We start from the raw sequence: 12886 nt of genomic DNA, 5'->3' as shown, positions 1-12886 counted from the left end.
TGTCTTACTTCAGAGTGTACTGAAAGGGAAAGCCCAACAAGCTTACTCCGCTTTATCCGCGGAAGATGCCCAGAAGTATGAGGTGGTGAAGGAGGCCATCCTCAGGATTTATGAGTTGGTCCCGGAGGCATACCGGCAGAGGTTCCGGAATGCGAGGAAGCGGTGGGACCGCACGTATTTGGAGTTTGCTCGTGAGATGCAAACATATTGTGAGCGTTGGTGCGCCTCGAAAGGGGTAGAGGGGGATTATGACAGACTGCTGCAGCTGATTCTGATTGAGCAGTTTAAAGGTTGTGTCCCTGAGGGTATGAGACCCTACCTCGATGAGAAAGAGGCAGCCACATTAGCCGCAACTGCTAAGTTAGCGGATGAGTATGCGTTGACGCATAAAATGAAGGTTGCCCCGAGTAAAGGCTACCAGAAGGGTAGTCAGGACGGCGGGGAGAGTCCGCCGGAAAAGTCAGAAAGTAAGCCGGGGACTAGTGAAAAGGATAAGGTAGACCGGGAGCAGTCTGGTAGGAAGTCTCCTGGGGTCGTCTGTTATAATTGTGGGAAAGTCGGACACTTTGCGTCCAGGTGCTTTGCCCCAAGGAAGGAGACGGGGAAAGGAAAAGCGGAAATTTTGAATGGCTGTATCGAGCTGTTAAGCGAACCGCTAGGGAAGCACAGGTCTGAAAAAGTCCAGGAAGGGCGCGAGAGGTTTATCTCGGCCGGACTGGTGTCAGTGAAGGAGAGGTTAAAACCAGTTCCAGTACGGATCTGGAGAGACACGGGAGCGTGTCAGTCACTAATACTGAAGAGTGTATTAGAGTTTAGCTCAGAGACCCAGACTGGGGAGGTAGAGGTCAAAGGTGTTGGGGAAGGGACAGAGTCAGTCCCTTTGCACCAGATACATTTACAGAGCAACCTGGTCTCTGGACTAGTCACGATCGGGGTGAGGTCCGAATTACCGATGAAAGACGTGGAAGTCTTGCTCGGTAATGACATCGCCGGAGGAATCGTGTTCCCAGTCGTGAGATTGACGGGTCAGCCTGCCAGCATGGAGGCCCCGCCCGCGATGGTGAATTTGGCTGAAACATTTCTGCCAACCTTGTATGAGACAGGGTGTAGTGAGATAAGAGGTAGTGAGGGAGCTGGGACGGACGTAGCAGTAGCCAGGAAAGAATTTGTGCAGACGCAGGAGCGAGACGAGGGGCTGATGGTTTTGGCAGAGACCGCTCTCTCTGACACAGCCTTGACAAGCTATTGTGCGGACGAGGAAGTGCTAAGGAAGAAAGGGAAATCAAGTACAGCATCCGCAGATGAGGAGTGGGGGGTGGTGCAAAAGAGTTATGGGGATGAGGTTTTTAACATGGCCCACGAGGTACCCCCCGGTGGACATTTTGCGGTGCTGGAGGAAACAGTTGGTGGAATCATGAAAGAGAGTTACCGGCTGCCCAGGGGGAAAAATGTTATTGATCATGACCGACGCGAACTGAGACGGTCACCGGCTTTTGATATGCTAACAAACCTAGTCGGTGTTAGCGTGGAAATCAATGAAGCTAGGGGCCCCTTGATAAGAGGAAAAAACCATTTTGAAAAGATTAGGATGGGATCGGTCAGATGGGAGAAGGCTATTGTTTTGGCCAGGTCTACTGATAAGGTCTCTCCCTTAATCCCCGAAGGAGTAATTAAACGACTCGCACCCATGTGTTTGATTGTCCCGAGGAAATGCAAAGAACTGGGACGTTGGGTTATGTCTGTTACAATAGGGCAGCCAAGTAAACAACACCCATATTTTTCGAGTAATTCAGTGACTAAAGGGCTGATGAACACAGAGGTGTGTATTGGCAATTTAACACGGCTGTCTGAAGCCAGCTTGATAGTGAACCTTGGAAAAAATGAATTCGGCCACACGAATGTCACTTACCTGGGAATTGTGGTGACACAGGGGCAGCTGGCAGTGATGCAAGCTACAGTGCAGGCTATCGCTGACCTCCCAACCCCGACAGACAAGAGGGCCCTCAGAAGGCTTTTGGAGATGGTGGGGTACTGCAGGAAGTTTTGCAATAACTCTGCGGTCAATACCCGTCCCCCTCCTACTAAGCCCTTGCGAGGGAAAATTGAGTCGGAATGGGACGACCCTTGTTGTTGTGGTCCGGGACAAAACCAAATGAGAGGTTACATTGGTCGCAATTCATCAGTGTTTTTGGCCACTATGAAGTTTGCTGAGTTGGAGCCTGGTCTAAGGGATTATTAATAACACGTGTAAAAGGAACAGAAAATGTGATGACTGTCTGTCAAGGTGTTGACAATTTCAAATTCTCTGTATTAGCTAAATAACTGTTAAAGATGTATATTGTGTATGTATCAGATAATGTAGTCATGTTTGTAATTTTTACCTCCCGGTAAAAATCCTTAAAGGGGGGAAGTGTTACGAGAATACACATAAAATTAAGATGTTTGCTGGCCTGGGCTAGCATCAGTGGCATCAGCAGTTGGTCTGCCACCTGCCCTCAGGGGAAGGAGAGATAAGGAACAATGGAGCAGCGTCTGGAGATGTGTAATGAAGGGATGTGGGAGGAAGAGCTGTCTGGAGCGGCTCCCCCCTTTGAACCCTGAACTGTTTGAAGTGATGGACAGGCGATACCCCAGCAGGGGGATAAAAAGGGACAGGTTCGCTAAGACAGACACACACGCCACCCGAGGTAACGAGACCCTGGAAACGGTGCGCTTCTCACGAGTGGGTGAGAAGTGCCAGACAACGACAAGGGTGGAAAGGTACGATCAGCGGGAACCCGGTGTGTGTCCGCCCTTGCCTGGGTGCCGGGTACACTGCAGAGGATCGACCGCATCTGGAGGAGGGGTCACAGTCGGTGACCTCAGGTGACATCACCAAGGACCCGCCCAAATGCTGTTTGTGAGCCATCTCGCTGGTCTGTGAGTGAAGCTGTGCTGAATGATGAGTTGTTCCTATTCTATGTCTCTCTTCCCCACCTTGTCCATCGCCATGACAACGATTACTGCGAACTGAACTACTAAACTGGACTGAACTTTGAGTCATTTTGAAATTGGTCATTTACCCCTAGACAACGATAGAGCTTGATTGATGCTGTTATCTTAATTCTGTGCACATGTGTGGTTATCATTGTTGAATTGTTGCATTTATTATCCTTTCGATTACTGTGTTGCTTGTTTCTTTAATAAAACTTTCTTAGTTCTAGTACTCCAGACTCCAACTGGGTGATCCATTTCTGCTGGTTTGGCAACCCAGTTACGGGGTACGTAACACACTCAAACTTAGAGGTTAGCCGTAGAGGTTGGTGAGAGTGTCTGACATAAATAAGTGCTTTGAGTGAGTTCCAGACACGTGCAGGTGGAAATCATGGACGAGCTGCCCATAATTTTCCAGTACACTCTTATATGGTGGTAACAAATGACTGGGAAGTAACAAAAGTTACACACATTTGCCCACCAGTCAAGTTTTGTTGCAGTGATAATTCTAGAAATGATAATTAGGAGAAAACAAAATTGAGTTAATGAAGGAAAACTGGTGCAGATTTGTGAAACTTCTGTGGAACATGCTTCCTGCTGATGGCATCTTCTATCACAACATTTGTGAGCAGTAAGCCACTATCAACAATCAAAGAGATAGTTTAGAATTACAGATTTAGCAAGAATTGTCTAAAATTTATCATGACTTAGTTTTCACTTCTTCAAAGCAAGTTGGAATCATTTCATTGGTGACCTTGAAAAGTGTTACCACCCTGCAACTTTAAACAAAGAAACAGTGTTTTTACTGTAATCTCTCGTTCCTGTCAGTTTTCCTCTCACACAGGATATTTCACTAGATGGGTGCTTGTGAGAAAAATAAAATGCTTAGAAAAATATATAAAACCTTTGCAGAGAGTCAGGAATTTGAGGAGAATTGGTATGTCACCAATGACACTGTCAAGTTTCTGCAGATGTACCATGGAGAGCTTTCTAACTGGTTGCTTCACTGTCTGTTGTGGAGAGGCCACTGGACAGGATTGGAAAGGGCTGCAGAAACTTGTAAGCTCAGCCAACTCCATCCTGGGGATTAGCCTCCCCAGGATCCAGAACACATTCAAAAAGTGAAGCCTCAGAAAGGTGGCATTTTATCATTAAGGACTCCAATCACCCAGGACATGCCCTCTTCTCATTGCTATCACCAAGGAGAGGGTTCAGGAACCTGAAGACACTTGATGTTTCAGGAACAGCTTCTTCCCCCTCAGCCATCAGGTTTCTGAATGCACAGTGAATCTATGTGCACTATCTCACTTTTCTTTGTTCTCTTTCTGCAGTACCTGTTTAATTTAATTTTTATATACTTGTAATTCATAGTTTTTATTTTTACATATTGCAATGTACTGCTGCAAAACAACAAATTTCATGACATGTGCCAGTGACATTAAACCTGATTGTGATACCAGGGGGCCAGCCTGCATCAGTGGAGAAGAGTAAACAGTGGGAGTTTCGGGGTGAGACCCTTCCTCAGGACCTAATGTCTTACAGTTCTGAAGAAGGGTCTCAGCCCAAAACATTAACTGTTTACTCTTTTCTCTTTGCTGCCTGGCCTGCTGAGTTTCTCCAGCATTTTGTGTGCGTGTATTGCTTGGATTTCCAGCATCTGCGGATTTTCTTGTCTCTGGTTTTGATGGCCTGTTATCACATCGTGTGCTGCAGTCAGTGTCATTTAGAAGGAAACCAGTGCGTTGGAGGAACGCAAGTCCAAGTGAAATCATGTTTACCGAACTGAAACATGATGAATTCTTTTCCTCAACTGCTTGTTTGAAGAATCATTGACAAGGTTAGGCAGAGAGAAGTGAGAACACTGTATGACTTGTCTAGATTGAATGGTCACTTTTCTGTGGACATTTTTTGCTACAAGTTTCTTTCTTTCCTAGTGGTTGAATGGGGAGATGATGTAAAAGCAGTTACCGAAGATGAAGCGGTAGTCTTGGTGAACCATCAGGCGACAGGTGATGTCTGCACCCTCATGATGTGCCTGCAAGACAAAGGAACGGTAAGGTTCTAAACCCATTTCTGTGAGCTCGTCAATGATTCCTGCTCGTATTATACCGCAATGTCGTCCTTTTTAGTTTGCCTCCATAAAATTCTTGACCATGATTCTCAAAGGCAGCACAAACACAGGTTGTTGTTGCTTTACATAAAGTCATAGTCACAGTGAAGAGTTTCCCTCATGGATTTCCCTTAAATATTTTACCCTTAACCTACAACCCCTAGTTCTAGTTTCACCCAACCACAGTGGGAAATGCCTTCTTGCATTTACCCTATCTATGTCCCTCATAATTTTCAAATCTCCCCCTCATTTCCCTGCGCTCAAGGGAATAAAGTCGAAACGTGTTCAACCTTTCCCGATAACTCAGGTTCTCGAGTCCTGGCAACATCCTTGTAAAATTTCTCTGTACGCTTTCAAATTTGTTTACATCTTTTCTGTAGGCTGGTGACCAAAACTGCACACAATATTCCACATTCAGCCTTACCAACCTCGTCTACAATTTCAAATAACATCCTAACTCCTGTACTCAATACAGTGATTTATGAGGCTAATGTGCCAAGAGCACTCTTCATGACCCTATTTATCTGTGACACTATGTTCAAGGAATTATGGACCTCTATTCCCAGATACCTTTGTTCTACTGTTTCTCTAGTCCCCTAGCGCTCACCGTTCAAGTCCTATCCTGGTTGGTCGTGCCGAAGTTGTCTGCATTAAACTCCCATCTGCCATTTTTCAGCCCGATTTTTATTTTTTTTAATTTTTTTTTTAAATAATTAATTTTTTTTCCTCTGGCTGGTCCAGATCTCGCTGCAAGTTTTGGTAGTTTTCCTAGTGTCCACTGCACCCCCAGTCTTGGTGTCATCCACAAATTTGCTGATCCTGTTTACCGCATTATCATCCAGATGATTGATATAGATGACAAACAACTTACCCAGCACTAACCCCTGTGGGGCACTGCTAGTCACAGGCCTCCAGTCAGAGAGACAACCATCTACTGCCACTCTGGCTTCTGCCACAAAGCCAATGTCTAATCTAGTTTACTACCTCATCCTGAATGTTCTTGACCAATCTCCCATGCAGGACTTCAACAAAGGCCTTGCTGAAGTCCATGTAGACATCCCCCGCCTTTCCTTCATCAACCTTCCTGGTAACTTCCTCAAAAAACTTCTATAATATTGGTTAGACATGACCCGCCATGCACAATGCCATGTTGACTGTCCCTAATCAGGCCCTGTCTATCCAAATACTTGTATATCTGGTTCCATAGAATGCCTTGCAATAACTTACCTGCTACTGACTTTAGGCTCACTGGCCTAAAGTTTCCCAACTTATTCTTGGTTCCTTTCTGGACAATGGAACAACATTAGCAATCCTTCAGTCCTCCAGTACCTGACCGGTGGCAAAGAATGTTTTAATTACCTCTGCCAAAGCCCCTGCAATTTCTGCATTAGCTTTCCAAAAGGTCTGAGGTGTATAAAAAGTATATCTTCTACTTTTAGTCAGTGTTTTTTTTTGTTAAAGACTTCACCTTGTTATGTAATTGCATTAAGTTTTTCTGGGTTCTCCATTGCTTAAGTTTTATCCTCAGATATGACCTGTAAATCTCAGTGGTGGAAGTACTTTAATGCTCGGTGAAGCATCAGGTTAGTTAACTTGACGCCGCCTTTCCTGTTCATTTAAGCTGCTTTGTTGAAAAGCTGCTGAATGTTAGAGTAACTGATGAAATTGCTTTTCAGGATGGGTTTTTCATGAGAATTTTTCGTGATCATTGAACAAGAAGTTTAACATAGTTAAATATCACATTATATTGTTTCCTGTTACTCTTAAGTTCCAATCTATGGCCAACTTTTCACAATTGTCACGAGGAATATTCCGGGAATGAAGGGGTTAACATATGAGGAGCATTTGACATCTTTGGGCCTGTACTCACTGGAGTATAGTAGAATGTGTGGGGACCTCATTGAAACCTACCGAATATTGAAAGGACGAGCGAGAGTGCATGCGGAGGGGCTGTTTCCTCTGGTGGGGGTACCCAAAACTAGAGCACACAGCCTCAAAATTGAGGGGCAGCCATTTAGAACAGAAGTAAGGAGGATTTTTTTTTTTTTTTTTAGCCAAAGAGTGGTGAATCTGTTTAATGGTCTGCTACCAACTGCTGTGGAGACCAAGTCCATGGATATATTCAAAGCGGAAGTTGATAGATTCCTGATTGATTGGGGCATCAGGGGATATAGAGAGAGGGCAGGTGTGTGGGGTTGAATGGGAACCGGGATCAGCCATGATGAAATGGTGGAGCAGACTCAATGGGCTGAATGGCCTAATTCTGCTCCTGTGTTTTATAGTCTTGTCTAATTCTTTTGGCAGGCTGCATTAACAATGACCATATAATCTCCAGCAAAAATTATCAGTATTTACAAGAGAATGTATTGATTTTCACTCTTGCTTGTGCATCCTTTTAATTGTTGAATGAAGTGAAACATTATTTACTGTAAGTCTGGGAAATCAATTTGATGTGCAATAATAACAGGACCGTTCCGTCTGGTGTTTTTTCATGCTTGTGTTACTTCACTCTTAAAGCTAACAAGAAAGCTCACCAAGTTATCCCCACAAAAGATCCGATTTTTCTAAAGTTTCAACATTGCAGTCAAGGATTAATTGGCACATATGACTGGATGAGATTTAGTGGTGAAGATTACCACAAGTGCAAAGAACAAGCCCTTTCCAACAAGATGGACTCTGAGCCCCTCTAACTGATGTTCAAGTTGGCAGCTTCTGTGTAATCTGCTACAATTAATAAAGTGGCATGTCAGCATTGACTTTGAAGTTAACTTGATGAATCATGTGTTTATTGTAACAGGCTGGGTATTCTGTGTGAATGCATCAGCACATAACAACCCAAAGGGTGTCTGGATTCTTCATCATATACAAGATCAGATGGGTGAGGAATATTTTGCCACTTGTCGGAGAGTGCATCACTGCCTTTCAAAATGTAGAACCAGTCAGGTTCAGGTTTATCATCACTGATTTGTACGGTGTGAAATCTGTTGTCTTTGCGAGATCAGTAAATGTGAACAAAATAAGTATTTATATAGTGGAGATTGGATGGATTGGATTTACCTTGCATTTTGATGGTCAAACGCACCTGATTAATGGCATATTATCAGATAAATGCCATTGTTAAGAGGTACTTAAATTGAGTTTGTCATGCACCAAGAAAACAGACCCTTTAACTCACTGAGTCCTCACTTATTACCAAGCACCTCCATTTTATGTAATCCTGCTTTAGTCTCCTCACATTCTCAATAACTGCCCTTATATTTTTTCTCGCCCTTCCAATTTTGATATAGGCAATGTCTTTTTACTCTTCATTGTTTTCTACAGCATTAAAACCCTTTGGCTTCCTCAATAATTCTCCTCTTTCCATTTAATTTCCAGACTAGTATTTTTAGATTAACTTTGTCTTGCTGGAAGTATATCACCAGATTAGACCAGCTGGAATGTGAGAAGGGTTTTGGTAAAACAAAAAATACCAGAAATATTGAACGGGACATTATCGGCATGGAGTAAAACACCATGCCTTATTAGATGAAACCCAGTTTTCAGCAGTTACAAAGTTGGGGAAAGGTTGGGTTTTTAAAAAAAAAAGACAAAATGGCTGATCTGAAAAGTAATGGAAGGTGAAAAAGGTTTTTTTTTTGACAGCGTAATCAATGGTGCTAGTGAACGGACATGCAGTGGTAGAACAAGAAACAGGCTTTGTTTCTAGAGGTGCCAGTGGGAAAACTTAAACTATCCTTTGGGACTGCATATGATTTATATAGGGAAATACATTATAAGTGGTTGCTGTTGAGCAAGTAAATAGACTGTTGCATTTATCCTCATAGGATTCCTAATTAGTTTACACTTTCAAAGTAGCTCCTTCTGGGAACTTTAAACCCTTTGTCCCAATATCCTCTGATTTACTGACTATTTCCAGCAATTGTCCTCCACAGCCATTATTTTGTGATACTGAACTGTCTGTTTTTCTTCATCCAACAGGTAGTTTGCCACATGATGTGGCTAATGGAATATATTTTTAAGTTTACAAACTTCGGTATCGTTTCACTCATCCATGGGGACTTCTTCATTAAGCAGGTGAGAGAAATACGTCTCTTGTTAATTAGTTGCACAAATGTTTATGGTTATTCCAAGTTTTAAATAAAGAGCCTCTCCTCACTGTGGAGCATTTTGCTTGTACAGTTATGAAAATTATACTGGAATATGTGTATTAAGAGTTATAAAGTTATGTAGATTGGTGAATGCACTCCTGCATCAGATAGACTTAAGCTTGTACTATTAAGCTGCAAGGTCTATCCACGAGAAAGACTGAAATCTGGTCACTGAACCCCTGTCCAATGCGACCTGACTTATTTATTGGATTTGGGTCGGGTACTAAGCAGTTCGGAAGTGCTCATGCATAGACTGGTCATGATTATGTCAGATTTATGGTACCATCAAAATATCTATTCCAGCTGACCTGCTGAGTATTTACATCATTTCCATTTTGTCTTGTAAATTACCAGTTTTTATTTGAACTAAAATACTGTCATTCTGATGGATGACTAACTGTGGATACGTGTTTGTATCATTAATTGGCAACCACATCATCTCACACAGACGCAAGAGACTGCAGGTGTTACATTTGGATTAGAACAACAAGCAGGTGGAAACTCCAGAGATCAGGCTACATCTATGAAGGGAAATGGACAGTTGATCAGCATCCATCATCTGGAAGTCCAGCTCAGATGAGTGGTCTCGTCCCAAACTGCTGACTGTCCATTTCCCTCCACAGATGCTGCCTGACCCACTTGAGCTGCTTCAACAGCCCGCTTTCATTATCCACACTATTTTATATTTCTGAACCAGATTGTCCTTGAACACATGCAGCTGACCAGTTATTTTAAAAATGTAACAAATGATGTTATTCAGGGAAAATGATCAACTTGAACTTCCTTTATACAATGTTTTCAACGCTTGCATCCTCCAAATCTTAAATTTCATTGTAACATTCAAAGCAATTGGACTTCAAATTCTTCATAGTTCCTAACTTATTGAAGGAGTGAAAGCATCTCATTTTAACTCCTGGCCGTTTCTGGCATTTTCAAACCTGAATCTTGAAACCTCTGAGCAAAATAGAAGTTGGTGGAAATTTGAAGTATAAAAATAATTATAAAAAGGAGCTGTAAGCAATTGGTAAGTCAAGGAACTTCTCAGGCTAACAACAGGAATTCTGCAGATGCTGGAAATTCAAGCAACACACATCAAAGTTGCTGGTTTACTCTTAATAATTTCTCCTTTGGCTCCTCCCACTTCCTCCAAACTAAAGGTGTAGCTTTGGGCACCCATCTGGGTCCTAGCTATGCCTGCCTTTTTGTTGGCTTTGTGGAACAATCTATGTTCCGTGCCTATTCTGGTATCTGTCCCCCACTTTTCCTTTGCTACATCGACGACTGCATTGGCGCTGCTTCCTGCACGCACGCAGAACTCGTTGACTTTATTAACTTTGCCTCCAACTTTCACCCTGCCCTCAAGTTTACCTGGTCCATTTCCGACACCTCCCTCCCCTTTCTAGATCTTTCTGTCTCTGTCTCTGGAGACAGCTTATCCACTGATGTCTACTATAAGCCTACTGACTCTCACAGCTATCTGGACTATTCCTCTTCTCACCCTGTCTCTTGCAAAAACGCCATCCGCTTCTCGCAATTCCTCCGTCTCCGCCGCATCTGCTCTCAGGATGAGGCTTTTCATTCTAGGACGAGGGAGATGTCTTCCTTTTTTAAAGAAAGGGGCTTCCCTTCCTCCACTATCAACTCTGCTCTTAAACGCATCTCCCCCATTTCACGTACATCTGCTCTCACTCCATCCTCCCACCACCCCACTAGGAATAGGGTTACCCTGGTCCTCACCTACCACCCCACCAGCCTCCGGGTCCAACATATTATTCTCCGTAACTTCCGCCACCTCCAACGGGATCCCACCACTAAGCACATCTTTCCCTCCCCCAATCTCTCTGCTTTCCGCAGGGATCGCTCCCTATGCGACTCCCTTGTCCATTCGTCCCCCCCCATCCCTCCCCACTGATCTCCCTCCTGGCACTTATCCTTGTAAGCGGAACAAGTGTTACACATGCCCTTACATTTCCTCCCTTACCACCATTCAGGGCCCCAGACAGTCCTTCCAGGTGAGGCAACACTTCACCTGTGAGTCGGCTGGGGTGATATATTGCGTCCGGTGCTCCCGATGTGGCCTTTTATATATTGGCGAGACCTGACGCAGACTGGGAGACCGCTTTGCTGAACACTTGCGCTCTGTCCGCCAGAGAAAGCAGGATCTCCCAGTGGCCACACATTTTAATTCCACATCTCATTCCCATTCTGACATGTTTATCCACGGCCTCCTCTACTGTAAAGATGAAGCCACACTCAGGTTGGAGGAACAACACCTTATATTCCATCTGGGTAGCCTCCAACCTGATGGCATGAACATCGATTTCTCTAACTTCCACTAATGCCCCACCTCCCCCTCGTACCCCATCCGTTATTTATTTTTATACATACATTCTTTCTCTCTCTCTTTCTCCCTCTGTCCCTCTGACTATACCCCTTGCCCATCCTCTGGGTTCCCTCCCCCCTTGTATTTCTCCCTGGGCCTCCTAGCCCATGATCCTCTCATATCCCCTTTGCCAATCACCTGTCCAGCTCTTGGCTCCATCCCTCTCCCTCCTGTCTTCTCCTATGATTTTGGATCTCCGCCTCCCCCTCCCACTTTCAAATCTCTTACTAGCTCTTCCTTCAGTTAGTCCTGACGAAGGGTCTCTGCCTGAAACGTCGACTGTACCTCTTCCTAGAGATGCTGCCTGGCCTGCTGCGGTCACCAGCAACTTTGATGTGTGGAACTTCTCAGGCTGAAAGGTTTCTTGAATTTTGGCGATGTGAACAAGAGCTGCCGGGTTGTATGTATTCTGCATGATGGTAGGTGATGTTCAGCAGTTTAGGTTCATTGTGAAGATGACAAAGGATTTATGGAAGTGGATTTGCATCAGAAAGAAATAGTTAGTTTTCTTTGTTAGTGGAAACATAATTTTGTTGGTGCTTCAGTTATAACTGATGGAATAATCATAGTTGAACTGGTGAATATAGAGAAAATATTCTAACCTAATCTCAATCTGAAAATAATGTTATAACAACTAATTTCATTACTTAGCCTAATAGGTTAGATTTACCACAGTACATAATTATCTATTTAAATGTTTATTTTGCTTTTATATCATCTCAATGTGTACTTAAGAATGTATAAATAATTGTAGTTTTATACATATAAAAAAATGGAAAAGGTTATGTGTGAAAAAAGTACATGATAATTGTGAACTCCTTATCCAAATAAAATTTAAAAAAAAAAAAAATTTTTCTTGCTCGCCTCTTCACTGTTAGTAATCAGATTCCCTTAATGCAAGATAAAGGAAGGGCTAAAATCTTAAAATCAGGCCTGGACCAGTCAATAATGGAATCAGGGTTGTGGAAATCTGAGATTTTCTCAAAGTACAATAGTTATAGAGGCCATTCAAAATTTTCAAGACACAATTGGCGAGCATTTTGTTTGCAATGCAAATATATGCAATGTGTTTCGAAGAGTTGGTTAAAAGCACTGAAATACAGATCAATTAACATCAAATAAAATGCTGAAAAGCCGGCAAATGGCCTGTTGTTTTTGACAAAATTAATTGATTCGGCAAGACCTTTACCTAAGCGAATGATTGTTTTCATTCGTGTCCTCCTGATGACTGATGGTCTCTGGTCAGCATCAAAGTCACGTTTACTGTCATGC

The 12886-nt window shown here is 43.3% G+C and overlaps 1 protein-coding gene across 3 annotated transcripts in view; it reads left to right on the top strand.

Moving 5' to 3' along the window:
• lpgat1 (lysophosphatidylglycerol acyltransferase 1) overlaps window positions 1–12886 on the top strand; it is an 82030-nt gene that overhangs the window by 25114 nt on the left and 44030 nt on the right. For all 3 annotated transcript variants that reach the window (XM_063055828.1, XM_063055827.1, XM_063055826.1), the window contains 2 exons: window positions 4908–5026; window positions 9062–9157. In XM_063055828.1, coding sequence (XP_062911898.1) covers window positions 4908–5026; window positions 9062–9157 — 215 coding nt within the window. The remainder of the gene's footprint in view (window positions 1–4907; window positions 5027–9061; window positions 9158–12886) is intronic.

Source organism: Mobula hypostoma, chromosome 8 (genome assembly GCF_963921235.1).
Source record: "Mobula hypostoma chromosome 8, sMobHyp1.1, whole genome shotgun sequence".
In the NCBI taxonomy this organism is placed as follows: Eukaryota; Metazoa; Chordata; class Chondrichthyes; order Myliobatiformes; family Myliobatidae; genus Mobula; species Mobula hypostoma.
Note: the sequence above shows the minus strand (reverse complement) of the source record. Positions and strands in the feature narration are given on the sequence as shown.